Source organism: Austrofundulus limnaeus, unplaced genomic scaffold (genome assembly GCF_001266775.1).
Source record: "Austrofundulus limnaeus strain Quisiro unplaced genomic scaffold, Austrofundulus_limnaeus-1.0 Scaffold12, whole genome shotgun sequence".
NCBI classification, from domain to species: Eukaryota; Metazoa; Chordata; class Actinopteri; order Cyprinodontiformes; family Rivulidae; genus Austrofundulus; species Austrofundulus limnaeus.
The window spans coordinates 3,606,565-3,621,740 of record NW_013952414.1 but is presented as its reverse complement, the minus strand read 5'-3'; the positions used below and the strand labels follow the sequence as shown (position 1 = coordinate 3,621,740).

Here is a 15,176-nt window from a genome sequence, read left to right as displayed (position 1 = left end):
AATAAGAAATATGAAACAAACAAAATAAAATACATACAAAACAGAACACAGCTAAATGTATCAAACGTATGTCTATGTAATATTAGAATTTTCTGAGACAATGAATTTTGGTTTTTCATTTTTTTCCCCTGTAACAGGTTTTTATTTAATAAAATTTTTGGACAAAAAAATCGCAATGTATCGCCTTGCTTATAGTATCGCAATATATCGGGATATATCGTATCGTGACCCCTCTGTCATGATATGTATCGTATCGCCAAATTCTTGCCAATACACAGCCCTAATTTTAGGTTTTATAAACATCTCAAGTACTTTAAAATTGTAAGAACTTTCTCTGAACAAACTATAACTGGATGTTTAAAGGTAAAATCTCACGGATTTGTTTTAAAAATAATACTCAGCTTCTCTTTTATTTTATATCTGAGCCTGTAAGACGTAAAAAAAATTAAATTAAATTAAATAACAGTTTTCCGACCGACTCTGCAACACCGTAGCAACAACGTTGTGCCACAAAATCAATGCTTTTCTTGAGTTAAGATTGCATTCTCGACGGAGTGTGAAGTGTTGCTAAGACACGAGGTAAAAATACAAAACCTTCAGGCAGAATGAACGTACCTTTTTAATCCAAATCAATGACAGAGTTGTGATGCTGAACGTAAAAATGTTAGTGTTTTATTGGCCTACATTAAACGCAACATAACAGTGTTCTTTCTCATGCGAGTTTGCAGAAAGAATTTAGTAAAATCGGTACAAAAAGGCTGCTTTTTAAAAATTTCAGTAATAAAAAATATTGCATTTAATTGACTGAGGATTAAAAACATAAAATGCTTTTTTTTAAATATGGTGGATAAAGATAAGCTTTAAAGAGAAAACCTTTAACGTTTGTGATCCACCGTTATACTGACAGGACAAGAAGGAAAGCTAAGAAAATTACTGCAGATAGTTCACAACCTCTTTTTAGTCAATTTGAGCCTTTGAAGTTTGGGAGATGATGTAGAGTTCCTCTGGCAAAAAGTATTTTTACCAGGCCAAGTATTTTTTTTTTGTCCCAAGTGCCATCACTATTCTAAATCAAACTAAGCGATTGCATGTGATAGATGTTGGGGGTGGAGGTATTTTAAATCTTATATTTTAATTCTTTTTTATAAATGTTTTTTATGAACTTGTTTTAGGAATTTTTATAGTTTTTTTTTTTTTAGAGTTGTGTTTGATGTGTTGTTTTGCATATTTTAGTATATCACATGTCTAATGAGCCAAAGACAAATTTCCACTATGGTGGACAGTAAAGTTTTATTCTATTCTATTCTATTCTATTCTATTCTATTCTATAATACAGTTGTATTATATTTTAGTACATCAATGTTTTAGGTTTGATCATTTTTTGTTATTTTAAACAGTAAAGCATCTATGATTTTAATCAGCTGTTTCTTTTTAATCCACAACAAGTTTAACTAGATTAATTTAGAGAACTGGGAGGGACGTGCTCTTCGTTGGGCTGAAGTCAAAACGTTTGTTGGAAATCCCATGTTAATGAAAACACTCTCCTTGGCGGGAGGCTGGTGTTGATATCCACTCACTACAGTTCCCAGGATTTCTCGCACTTTCACTTTGTTTGTTCTTCTCTCTCCCCACTTCCTTCACCGGCCGCGTCGGGAAAAAAAAAAAATCCCACTTCAAGCGGTGCCAACTACACCTAGCACCCTGCCTGGTAGTTTCGACGCACATGCCAAAACACACCCTTTTTCTTTCCACCTTCTTCTCGTCCTTCCCCGATCTCCTTCGCTCATCCCTCTGCATCAAGATCAAACGTGTGATCCGGTGCGAGCGTTCAAAGACTAACAGTTTGTCTCCAACCTTCTTGTCATCGTCTCATTCCTCCACTCTCTGTTTACTCAGGGATTTGCTTTAGAAAATACATCTTGGGCTGACTAATCTCGCCACGTTTCATTTCTGCGGCACGGTGATGGCTTCCAGCTGCAGTCTGCGGCATATTTGTGTGAGGAGCGATCTTCGAAAACAAGTTTTGTCGGTGGTATAAATCACATCGCTAATGCTGTGCTGGCTCGGTGCGCAGACGCTGCTTACATGGTGGCCCTCTGAACGCGTGTTGATGTGTGTGCCTGGGTCTGTGTGTGTCTTTGGAAAACTGACTGGTGATGTTTTTACACTGCAATCAAGCCTATTTGCAAGCCTTTAAATCAAATACCCTCAAGTGCCAGCACAGCACATCACGCATTCGAATATGCAGCATAATCAGTTTTTACTTTCCTTTCTTCTGTTGTTGTATTTTGATTGTATTCATCGTGTTTCGCTGAATTCTGAGTGCTTGGCAGGGATGCCAGTGCAGTTTCAGCGCGAGGAGACCCAGGGCATGTTAACCTAAGCATTTTGTTTGGAATTTTAAACAATACTGTGCTTTATCCGCACGCAAATTCCTTTTCTCAAAAATGCTCAGGCTTTTATTATTTCACCAATTTTAAGTCTGCCTGTAGTCAGAGAGCTTTTTCACAAGGCAAACCCTGTAGTATTTTCACAACAGTTTACTGATGGGGGAAACATTTTGAGAAAAACACAAATTTGTGGCGTCATTGGCCAAAAATCTCTAAAAATATTTTAATATGTGCCGGAAAAACAAAACCAGAAAAACAGCACAGTGGTTAAAATCAATAAGTGAGTTGTCTGGATTTTGTTTTCTACAGTCATTCTAATTACATGTCTTCATTTTAAATTGACTACAGCGATTGTACTGTGGCCACAAAGTGAATAAGACATGAAAACATAAAACTGAAAGTTGTTCATTTCTTTTTGGSTATAAAAATTTGCGTAACATCTTTCTAAATGTGCTCCATCCATAAAGCCCAGATTTTAGTCAATAGCCGTGTCAACATCATCATAGTCAACATCAACGTTTTTTTAATGCGCGTTTTGAAGCATCGCTTTAGATAAGGTGGATGGAAATGACAAAATTTGCAAAAACTTCCTCAGTTTTGCAAAAAAAAAAAATTTACGCTCGCTTGAGGTGGTTTTTGGATTTTCCGAAAATGAGTTACTGCGCAAAAGTTGAGATAGAAACACATTTTGCCGCATAAGTTCTGACGTAGCGCAAATTTACCTCGATCAGCTGTTCCTGCTGTCCATTAATTGTTGCGGCTGCAGCTGAACACTGCTCCCGCTGTCGGCGTCTTCACGGATATTCCCGTAATGCAAAGAGAATTGCGTTTCTTTTTCTACGTCTCCAGACAGCGTGTAGCATCGCAAATACTAGTTGATGTGACAGAATAATTACAACTTTCCTGATGGTAGCAGCATGTTCTTGATAACTTCTCTCCATTGTCCTGAGATGTGTCCCTGCGAGTTCACGACTTTACTTCCGGTTTACTGCAGCCATATGTAAAGGCTTGGTTACAGTTGCGCTCTGGGCATTCGTGCATGCTCCGCGGAGTGCTCGCACCCGGAAGTTGCGTGCTGTGTGCGTTTATAGTTGTGCACTGTTCTGAAGTAACCACATTTACCTCTTTCTCCATATTATCTGTTTCTCTGTGCTTCACGAACTGAGATCCACACTGGTTTGTTTCCTCCAGGATCACCACTTCTGCTGACCTTCTTCTTGGCTTTAACAAACAGGTCGCAAATATTTTTCCATGTCTTCCGGCATATTAACTTTCTTTAAAGCCGTTAAAGCCATTGCTATTTCCTTCCATGAGTTTTGTGCCATCTGGTTGTCTTTATGATCTCTCATGGAGGGATCATATAGATGCCGGTACATTCTGACCTGTTCAGCGTCGCGACGAGTGGCGTGCAGCCTTTGTGGAGTTTCAAAATTACGGAGGTGCACGACAACACGCAGGGGCGGGGACGGCGCGATTGCGTCACTTTTGGCGCGCTCCCTCTCGCGCCCGGTGTTACGCGTCAACTATAAAACAGGCTTAACGTCTCTCTAGTGCACAGCCCTAAGACAGGGTATGCACCAAGTACTGTGTGATTGGTCACAACCTTGTGGGCRTGTTTGTTTATGAAAAGTGGCTGCAGCGAGCTGTTCTCTGGAGCAGATGGACGAGGCTGTTGGAAAAGAAAAAAAAACCTTTTTACAACTGCTCCTGCAAAACTTTATAAAGATGGTCAAATAAACCTTACAAAAATAATCAAATAACTCGTGGAAGGAGATTGGACAAATTTTGTTCTTGGGGGAGACGGCGCAGAGACAAAGGCGTGTGTGTTTTCTGGTCAGTTATTTTTAACCTGCTCTTGAGAAACCAACTTCTCATCAGCAGACTGATCTCAGCAGAGCTTGCTTTGTGTATTCTTTTTTTATTTAGAACTAAAATGTTGAGTGTGTTTTCAGAGTAAAACCTTTTGTTTTCCTCAACATCCTGCTATTACTGGAAGTGGAAGGAAGATTAATAGTGTTCCTAAATACTCTTGACCCCAATGAAGTGGCTTTTTGTGGAGCCTAATTGCTTTTCACAAACAAAGTCAGCTTTCCACAGCTGAGAGGGCGAGCTCATTATTAAGTCAAACTTGTTTTTGTGCTCTTTGATGATCAACCTCCTCTCAAGTTAGAGGTTTTTGGTCCGGTTGTTTCCTGTTGTGTGTTTCAGGTGTATTTAAACTTGAATAATGCATCAGTCTACCTCCCCACATTTATCTCCATCCTTCTGTCTTTTTTTCTTCTTGCATTCATTTCATGGCAAATGACTAATTTTAGTTGTTGACCCACGTTGATTTGTTTGTTTGACAACGTTTAGCATGCTTTCATGAAAGCTGATTTTGATTGCAGCTTTAGTTTGTGCGTGTTTGAATTTGTTCAAATGAAGGAGGCCGTTGGTATTAAGGGAGGAACCATCCTGCTTTAGAAGCCAGATGTCAGAGGTCGCTCCACATTAGTGCCACCGATCAATTGCAGGTCTTGCATAACTCCTCTGCTTCTTTGTCTCAGAAGGAAGTGGATTAGAGGCTGTGTTTTGTGATGAGACCAGGGATGATTAGTTGGGCTTGTTTAGAATGCATGCACTCACAGATGCATGCAAATATGCACTCAGAACAGACGGGCTGGATTTGAGAAAAGACGTTTTGTTTTTAAGATGCTCGTTATTTTAGTTTCCGCCGCCTTCACAAATGAGACGATCCTGTGGGATTCTCTGATGGTGCCAGGTCAGTCAGTTTCTTTCCTGCCTGCCGGTCAAAGACGTTGGTAAGACCTCTGAGTAATCAGGCACTCTATTTTATCAAAAAACCACCAAGAAAGAAGAACCTCGGGGTGATGTTTGGTGACCTGCCAATTCTGCAGTTGTTAGCAGAATTTGGCTGATTTTTGAAACACATCATGTTTACGTATGCAGTCCATTGTCTCGTACAGCCTAAACGCAGCACCGTTAACAGGTTTAGAGATCCCTGAAAAGAATAAAAAGGAGAAAATGAAAGCTTTGCAGCCAAGGAATAGTAAAAAAAAAGTCAGCTCATAGAGTGGATTGTAGAAATAATTTTGATAGTTTCCTGTAATTTCATGTCAGTCTTTCTTGTGTTTGAGTATGTTGCATACATGTCAAGTTGTATGGATTGTCCGCAAGTTATAAGGATTTTACGTCATTTTGCAGGTATATGGATGAATAGAGCAATCTTATGGGTTTTTTTCAAGTCTTACAGATTTTTTTTTTCAAATTTATCTAACATGTAGCCTGTAGGATGATAAAAAAAAAATAGATAACATCAAATAGCCATCTTCCAACCTGTTCTGACCCCTCCATGGTGCGAGTTGTATGGATTTTTTTAGCAAAACGTATGGATTTTTGAGTCTGTTTATACAGGCAAACGTCCAAAGGGGTTGACATGTATGATGTTCATGAAATAAAACTTCATTGTAGTATATTTAGAATTGAACCAAATAAAAATGTAGAAAGAAGGCCCCACTCTTTTATTTTTTACACAAGGTTTAACAAAACAAACAAAAAGTGGCATTATTAAAACCCTATATATAAAAATCAATGCTCATGAATGTAATTACTATCACATATTATTGATCAAAGGACTGGTTTAGGCTTAAAACATGCAAAACTAGCATTTAATATGTTTAACATTTAACTAAATAAAAGTTGTACTCTTTTAATGTTATTGCCACAAACCATAAAAAGCTCATTGTTTGTTTACACAAGTTAAACTTGTGTTGTACTTTGTAGTTTTTATTGGGATTCATTATGAATTTGGTAAATACAAATGACCTTGCAATAAAAGGTTGTAAGGCAACAGATACTTCTTCCAACACCATCGTAGGGGCGCCAGTTCAGCTGGAGTCTTTGCAACAGATGAACCGAGCAGAGTGCCCACTGACCAGCATGATTAAATCATACATCACGGGATTCTAAACAAAGGTGAAAAAACACGAGACATATTTAAAACACAGTACGTAATTACTCTCTCAGCTTGTTTATACAGGGTATTTTCAGACCTGCCATCATAGGGCTTTTATAACCAAATTATTGTATTGTTACTCTTAAACTACTGTCGTGGAAATATTTATTAAATATAATTATTTCTAGCACAACTACTCCCCCCCCCCTTTTTTTTCCTCCAGCCTGGAGAATTTATTAGAGATTAACCTGTCTGGGAAGGCTTTTTTCCATGGTTGACTTTACAACATTCATCATTCATCCTCATAACAGATAGCATTCCACAATTTATCACCGTGAGCCCATCTCATCTGAACGCCCGTGCATGCCAGCATGTGTTGGACGTATGCAACTGGGTGGTTGTTCGTGCTTTCACGGACAGATATTCATATCTCACAGTGTTGGTGTGTGAATTATGATCAGCCAGCCAGACTTCCATGTGTCTGTCTGGCTGGCCATAAATTATTCTGAAAGAAACCACACACACACCCACACACACACACAAACTCTGGAAGCTTTCAGTCACAGGTCGTATACGACCAACCGGCTTGTGTGTTCATGTGCRTACACACATGTGACGGAGAGCTCAGTGATGAGATTTGGTGTACAAACGCACACAAAGTAAACACACAGATGTACGCTGCCAAAATAAATATTAAGAGAAACCAAAGCATTAATTGTAAATAAATTCAAATGCTGCAAACTGTTATAGAAAATAAGATTTACTGAATGCTCTTCTGGTATTTGTGGGCTGAGTGGTTATCACAATCATCCTCCGATGAGATAGCTAGGGGTTTGGCTCCATCCCTGTTCAGTCACGTGTCGATTGATTAGTCTTCATAGAATGATTTATTCAGTTTGTAGATTTATTGTTTGTAAACTGCTGAACGAATGAGTAAATGAGGGCGCAGATTGTGTTGTAAAGCTCTTTGAGTGTCCTGATTGGATAGAAAGGTGCTATATAAGTACAGTTCATCTATCATTTGTGTCTTCATCAGTYGGTAGCAGAATTATTATGTATTGTGCTTCTGCTCAGTTTTATGCAAGATCATGCTTCCCTCTAAGTAAAACGACCCTCCAGTCCAGACGAGTCTACTGGTACTTATTTTTTTCCTGATAAGCTTTGTTTAAAGTCATTATCTGATCATCTTTGTTAAGACGTAATCTGCTGCTTGTAGCCCTGGGATTTTCTGCTTAACTTCTTCTTCTTTTTTAATAAATTCCACAAGCTTGATCTTTCTTGCCTTATCTTTTTTTCCCCACCACATTAACAGTATTTCCACATATAGTAAAATTTTAAGATAAAAAAAAAAGCCTGGGCAATATAATTCTGTTGCATCACAGTAACATTGATTGATGAATATTTTGTGTTATTTTTGAATTTTAGATATACTCTCATATTTTATACTTTCTGATCGATTGTCATAATTTATTTTAAACAGATTAAAAAATCTACAAGTCTCTATCTTTATACGTGCCTTGCTTCAAAAGTAGAAAAATGTAATGTATTACATAGGTCTTTGCTTCGTTGTTTATTGTGACGTAATATCTGGGGTGGGACTTGACTCTGGTCATGTGTGATTTATTGCCATTTCCTGGATCTCCCAGAATGGACCAGAGTTATGTGTGAAAATAAATGTTCACGTCTAAAATCTTAATTTTTCTCCTGTGCRTGCTTCAGCTGCAAAGTAACAACACATTTTCTTACAAGGTTGTCTGATAGGACAGTTGATTAGTGTTCTTTGGACTGATTTTCTTTATTTTTTCCTTTCCCCTTTATGTGTTGCTTATCATTGACACATGACTGTAACAGAATATRAGGAAAAAAATAACCTACAGTTGCAACTCAATATTATAGTCATCTTTCTTTGAGGTCTGCCATTGTTATGCTATAYACAAACATCATGGTGCTATTTGATCAATGCAAGTGTGTAGTATCATGTGTGACAACACWGTTGCCAAGTGCTTCTTTGTTGGCTCAGTATACTCAGGCCTGGCTGATTATTAAAAAAAATTACACTACTTGATCAATGATTAGTCAGTCTACCTCAATAGTAACTAACTGTTAGAACTTTTTAGTGTTGAAATAAACATATGACTTACATAAGTCGATTCAACGGAGTAGTTTGAAGTTCATTCAGTTTATGGGAAGCCTTCAGATTRCATCTTCTATATCTGCAAGCTTACCGTTTTCATTATTCATATTGAAGTGCAAAGCCAAATTGGAATCCCCTCTCAATCCTTCTGCGCTTTTGTCTGTTTGAATTAGTTAGATATTTCCCTTCTTTGTGCTATTTATTAGGATGCCTGCAGCTSTCTGGGAAATAAGTAAGCCGAGCGAACACATGCAAACCCATACAAACGCACAGACGAACTTTGGGGCAGAGCCAGCGAGAAGTAGGGCAGACAAACAGTGTTGGTAAATGCCCTTACATCTCAAAAGTAAACTGTCCCAGAGGAACATCGTGTCAGAATAGTCCTGATTGCACAACATTTAAAAATGCCTGCAGAGTTGGCCTTTAGATTCTGAGGTCACATGATCTCAACCTCGGGTGCTCCCTCGTAAAACCACACAAACATTGACTCATCGCCTTTCTTACCATTTATGTGTGCCGAGGAATAATTATCCACAAATACCTAGCCATGACAATGACATGTAAGATTAGATGGGAAGCCAATCACATTCTACTATCAAGATTGTATCACTGAACACCTGAATGTTTCTGTTCCTTTCTGTGACATGAGTTTGAGTGTTTTTCCCCCTCCTTCTTCCTCAGGTGCAGTACAGTGATGCACAGAATGGGAAGGAGTTTGTGACTTACTTGACCTTATCCCCAGTGCAAATGACTTTCCACGGCACCGGGAGCACCCTCCAAGCCAGCCATGACCAGGTATGTAAGCGTGCAAAAAATATAACATCAATTTTGCTCAAAAGCTCTCACATTAATACTTAAAATGTTTATTTTTTAATTGAATGCATCCTTTTCTCTACTTATACTTGTCTAGTTTTATTTATTTTTTTACATTTTAAGCATGTATTGCAGAAGTTTGCAGCTTTTTGGGGTGAAGGGGGTGTCGGTATAAAACCCAGTAAYGTGTAATGTGGTTTAGCCTTTGGCCGTGATGAGATTACAACAAATGCTCACATTCTTTTATAACCAAGGAAAGTTTTGGCTCTGCAATTTTTAATCTCAGAGCATCCGAGCCACCTGTAATAATAAGGCTTCTAGTTTTTTTTTTAATCCACCCCACTGCAGGCATCTCATAGAGTATCCTTCCAACATGGTATGAACCCCTCATTTTTTTTCTTTCTTTCTCCCTCTCTAGTTTTCTCACTCATTCTCTTATGCGTACTCCCTGTATTCTGAAGGAGGCTCTTTGTCTTGTGTTGCCCAAGCAGAAAACCAGTTGCTTACATTCTATCATCTAAACATAGGACACCCCTTTGTTCAGCAGTCTTCAAAGCTTTAATAAAGGGCCGACTCGGCCCCAGAATGGGACAGCTGACGGGGGGCTAGTGTCGCCACCGCTAATGGAGAGCCAAGCCAATATAGGGCAGGACGGTCTGCGTCCTTGGGACCTGTTGTTGCCAGGAGCACTGGGGCATGACCGACTGTTAGAGAAGGCCTTTCTTTCCCCCTTCGCAGTACAGTGAAGTGTTTGGCCACAAAGGGAGCACCTAACAATAAAGGGTCAACATCGGCAGCCCCTCAAATCCCGACATATGAACAGAYCTTGAGGCGTCGCTCATTTTGCTGGCTGTTCACTAYCGTGATAGTGACACAGGCACTGGATATGCATACTAAGGATGGGTGTGTGGTTGAGATACAAATAAGGCCCTCGAAGTTGGCATATTAAGTTCCCTAATCTGCTGGTCCATGTCCAGGATCTCTTTGCACAGTTTATGTTGATGTATTGTGCTTCTCTAATGGTAATCTATGGTTTGATGGAGTTCCACGTGTTTTCCACACCTGTAGGCCTCGTCACCAACTCTCACAAGCACACTCACGTTCCAGACAAAATATTCAATTAGGTGTTGTACGTTTGATAAAGTAGAAGGGGGAATATCTTTGCTAACAAATTTAAAAAAAAAACTGCTGCCCACACGCTTTGCACGTTAACATGGAGATTCTGTCTGTGTGGAATTACACCTTACCAGGGAGTTTCCTGCAGTGTTATCTGTGCTTCTGGGAAGGTTTGTGTCATGTAGACAAAAGTAACTGATAAAGATCATTTGCCAAAGGAAATCTTCGTCCTACCTGTGAAGATGATGTAGAAAGAAAATTGGATCAAGATATGAATATAAGTGTAGAATAAAGTCACAAAAATAAAAACTGGACTTCTTTTTCTTTAAAAATGTAGTTTTTTAAACTACGGTACGTTTGTACTCATCTCACTAACACAGAAAAAGGTGATGGCGTATTGAATAAGTTGGACAGGTTAAAATCTGGGGCACTGTTTTATCTTTATGTTTATCAGTGTCAATAACCTTGAATATAATAGGAGTRTATTTATAATGAGGGTGGAGTCTGACTGGGAAATTAGAGCACAGGTTTAACATTTTATAAAAATGGAACGTTTTCTGTAAACAGTGTTGTCTGCTTCATTGACTAGGATTAAAAAAGTCAAATGTGCACACACAGTTCCTATATATAAGACACCACATTCCTTCAATGCTATGATACTTGACTTTGTGCGGATAGTCTGGATTGTCTGTGTGATAGATATGCATCTGAACAACATGTGTGCCATCCACTCTCTGCCATCTGCTGAACATGTGAGACACTATGGTGTTGCTGGAAGTATCAGAGTCAAAAACATCTGTCTTCAGGATTTCCATTTTGGATAAAACAGAGCTTTTTGCACCACTCAAAAAGTCATATCATTTTTGTTAAGTCAGATAGTTGTACATTTGAGATTACACGCCTCGGCGCTCCGATATATTTCAGCATTATTTCAACATGACTACTAGCCTTTTACACAGACGGATTTCTGTGTTTGTTCTGTAGAGCTGAAGTAACTCTCTGGCAGTCCCTCCGTGGCGGCAGCGGGACACCAGGGGGGCCGAGGCCCAGCTTTGTGTGAGGTGTCGCTGGTCCAACATGAGTGGTCCACAATCGAAGATGACAAGGCGACTGTTGTCTGCCACCAGATCCCGTGTGCGTTTGGATGTGTGTGAGGCTGCTTTGCGTGCAGTAATGTCCTCAGCTGAGACACCCCTGGTCCCAGAGACCTCGTCTCCCAGATTGTCATCTGTGGTTTCTTGGATTTTCTGCAGTAAAAGCACTTTTTGACTGATTAGGTTTGATTGTTGACCTTAGTGCTTCAGGATTAAAATGTGTCGTAGACATGCTTTCAGGAAATGAGGGGCAGACTTTAGGGAGTTTTTATTTTTTTAACAGGGCTTGTTGCTTGTCATTTGTACATGGTTTTCCCAGATCTTTCTGTTATTCTCCTGTAGTTATCATTAAGCTGCTTAACTAAGTTTTTCATAACCTACTAACATTTTTTAATGAGTAGTACAGTACTGTGCAGTTGAGAAATCCCCTTCACAATGACTTATTTACCCAAAGCATTTGGTCACATGCTTGCTTCCTTGATCATTTTTATCGCTGACTACACAGCATACAGATAATTGTGCCCTCAGGTTACACAAACCTCCCTAAAGAAACAAAATGTCAGTTCTGTTAAAATTAATTGGGCATCTGACCTTGTGTTGGTATGTGAATTTCTTCAGATTTGTAATGTTTAAATAAATAATGAAAGGATAGACCGGTAGGGAGTCGATAATGAGGATTGCTGGGAAGAAATGCTTCTATTTACAGAATGCACTCAGTAAGGTTTTTTTTTTGGCTGTAATGTGTTGAAAGCCAGTATGTTGATTGGCTCAAAGGAATAAGTTTTGATGGTGCTGCCATAGATGCTTAAGGCATACACCTAATTAGCGTGAAGGTGTTGCATGACCTTAGTGGCCTAAAACATCACAAAACAAAAAGAGTCTCACTCTGTTAGACATGTTGTCAGTCTGCCAATAATTTATAAATGAKGAAACTGTGTAAGTGAGAACTGAAAGAGATAATAAGTTTCTTTGAGCCATGTGAAGTAATGAAACAAACAAGTATTTAAATGACTACTACCATGACTTACCTCAAATTCTTACTTTCCARTCTCACAATATTGTTAATATTTTTTAGCTTGTAATGACGGTTTTCAATTACCTCCCATCTGATAGGGTAACCAAACAATAGGGATGGGTACCCTTGACATTTGAATCGATTCGGTACCAATATCTGGTTCCTGGGAATCTGCACCGGTACTTAACGGTATCAATTTTCGGTACTTTGTGTGTTGTTGTTTTTTTTTTATTTAACATATGTATTTCTCAATGTATAAAATTTAACAAATATCAAGACAAMATCCAACTCTTTGTATTGTAACATCAGTTGTTTAACAAACTTCTTTAAAGTGAAAACTCTTGAAAAGAACAAGACTGTTTTGTCTTATTGCACAAATTAAAATCCAGCTCCACATATTTCTAGTGATGTCATTTCCCAGCTAGAAAAATTGTGTGATGGAGGTCCATGGAAGGCAAATAAGTTTAAATCAAATAAGCAAAAAAGAGGATGGAGTTAAAATAAATAAAAGGTATTCAAGCTACGTTTTGAGCATCCAAAACACACCCAACGCTTCAAGTTGGCTGCTTGTGTTCTTTCAGSTCAGACACATTCAGTCTGTCGGACWGCGCCTCTGTTGTTTTAATGRCGGATGAAATAAAGAAAGTGGCGGTACTTTATTTACTTTGAGCAAGCGAACGTCGTGCTCACAAGATAAATAATCCACCAGATAATTCAGAGGCGGTCTGTTCAACGAGTTTTACTCCAGGAGCTGCGAGGCTTTCATGCTACGTTCAGACTGAACTCGGTTTATTGAACCAACGGCTGCTACGTCGTTACGCTCTTGTGTGATGCTGCGTTCAGGAAAAGCATGGAACATCTCCCACTCTCACGCCAATACARTCGCAATGATGCGTTTAGGTACCGAAACATGGTACCGTTTGATGTTACGTGMACAGGTACTCGGTAGTACCGACAGAATTCGGTCGCTACATATAAAAGTATCGAATTCAGTACCCATCTCTACCAAACACAGAAGTTTGAACCAATCAGTGTCTTTTTAAGGCACTTGCAACTACAGTTTGATGATGGAGCTTATTATTTGGTTRATTATTGAAAATTGACACTTGAATGCTGGATTCAATCATTTGCTACCTATTTTTGTGTTCTTTCGTTATGTTTTTGCCCAATGGCTTCACTTTGGCAATGAGGCAGTGAGAATAATCGACATTGCTGAAGAGCCTGATGTTCTCTAAAGTTAACAACAACTGTGCTTCTTATTGTAAATGCAAAGATCAAYCATGAACCATTCTGTAAAGACCTTTTGACTTCATGCATTAATGAAACATCCATTTCCCCTTGTGTCTCTGTTGAGCTGTGAGAAATTAAAAGTAAAACGAATTGGTCCTGATGACACAATCCAATATGAAGAGAGCTGCTGGCCAGGTCTTCAGMGATCCCCCTCAGAGCTCAGGAGAACAGCAGGAGAGGGAGCTGCAGAGGGCAGAGGTTGTACATGCTTTGTGTTTGAAGTCTTCCTTCCCGACTGGAGCGCAGACGTTACCCCAGGCTGGGATCCTCACAGGGGGTCCCGCTGGAGTGTTCCCCAGCCGAGCTGGCAGCTGTCAGACAGCTTCTCCTCCCTGCTTATCTGTCTTGTCTGTCTCGTCTTTATGTGCCAGCGTTGTGTAACCAAACTCAACACCTGGACGTATCCTAAATCATCGGACTTGACCCAAACAGGGCTTTTAATCTAAGAAACCTTAATAAGTTGTAGAAGCATATAATGAGCATTTCTACCTGCAGCTAGCTTTAGATGCACAACTTCTGGTTAAATATTTTAGTAATGAAGTMATTTTAACTCAGACCCTTTAAAACTCGCATGCTAACACGGCTAAATGTTCATTTTAAATATCATTTGTCCACTTTAATCTTGTGAGTTCTATTCTGGTGCAAAAGTATGAGCCATAACAGAACAAGTCCGAAGCTTGAAAAAACGAGCTACATATTTTCTTGTTATCAAACCACAGCCGAGTGCAGTGATCCAAGAATTTGACTTGCAGGAGCTCTCGCCCGTTGCTTCCATTTGCAGAGCAGTTCTGTGAACCCCTCAGGCAAAGATGCTGTTTACAAGACTGCAAATTGTCACTTAAAGTTTCATCTGGAGGTTTTTCYTTCGATAAATGCTGAACAAGGCCTGGACTTCATCGTCCCGTCACCACCCTGTTCCCGCCTCTGGAGTGAGGACAAAGTGAAGCATCCCACAGAGTGATCCATCACTCCTGCGTGTCTGCCTGCATGCCCTCCTCAGGAAACACCTTTCAGAACCAGGAGATTAGAGTGTGACTGGAGAGGAGAGGAGTACTGAAAGAATGATGGAGGAGGAAAGAGAAGGGGTGAATGACTGGAGAAGGATGGCGAGAAAGGGAGAGACGGAGGAGAAACTGATTGAGTGGACAAAGAAAAGATTGATGAGGACAAGGAGTGAGAAGATTGGAGACAGAAATGACTTGTCTTTTATTTTTGCTCCTTTTTTTGYACGCAAGAATAAGAGATGAGCCATGGGGGGAGAATAAACATGAACTTGGCCATTAAAGGACGCGTTGAATGCTTTAAGTGGCCTCTTGGAACGTCTGTAAAGGAAATGCACAGACATGGTCACACGTACAATGTTTTGAAG

General features: G+C 39.4%; 1 protein-coding gene across 2 annotated transcripts in view; it reads left to right on the top strand.

The window, feature by feature from the left end:
* stau2 (staufen double-stranded RNA binding protein 2) overlaps positions 1-15,176 on the top strand; it is a gene marked incomplete at its 3' end in the record, with an annotated part of 94,111 nt that overhangs the window by 59,908 nt on the left and 19,027 nt on the right. For both annotated transcript variants that reach the window (XM_014002338.1, XM_014002339.1), the window contains 1 exon segment: positions 9,161-9,274. In XM_014002338.1, coding sequence (XP_013857792.1) covers positions 9,161-9,274 — 114 coding nt within the window.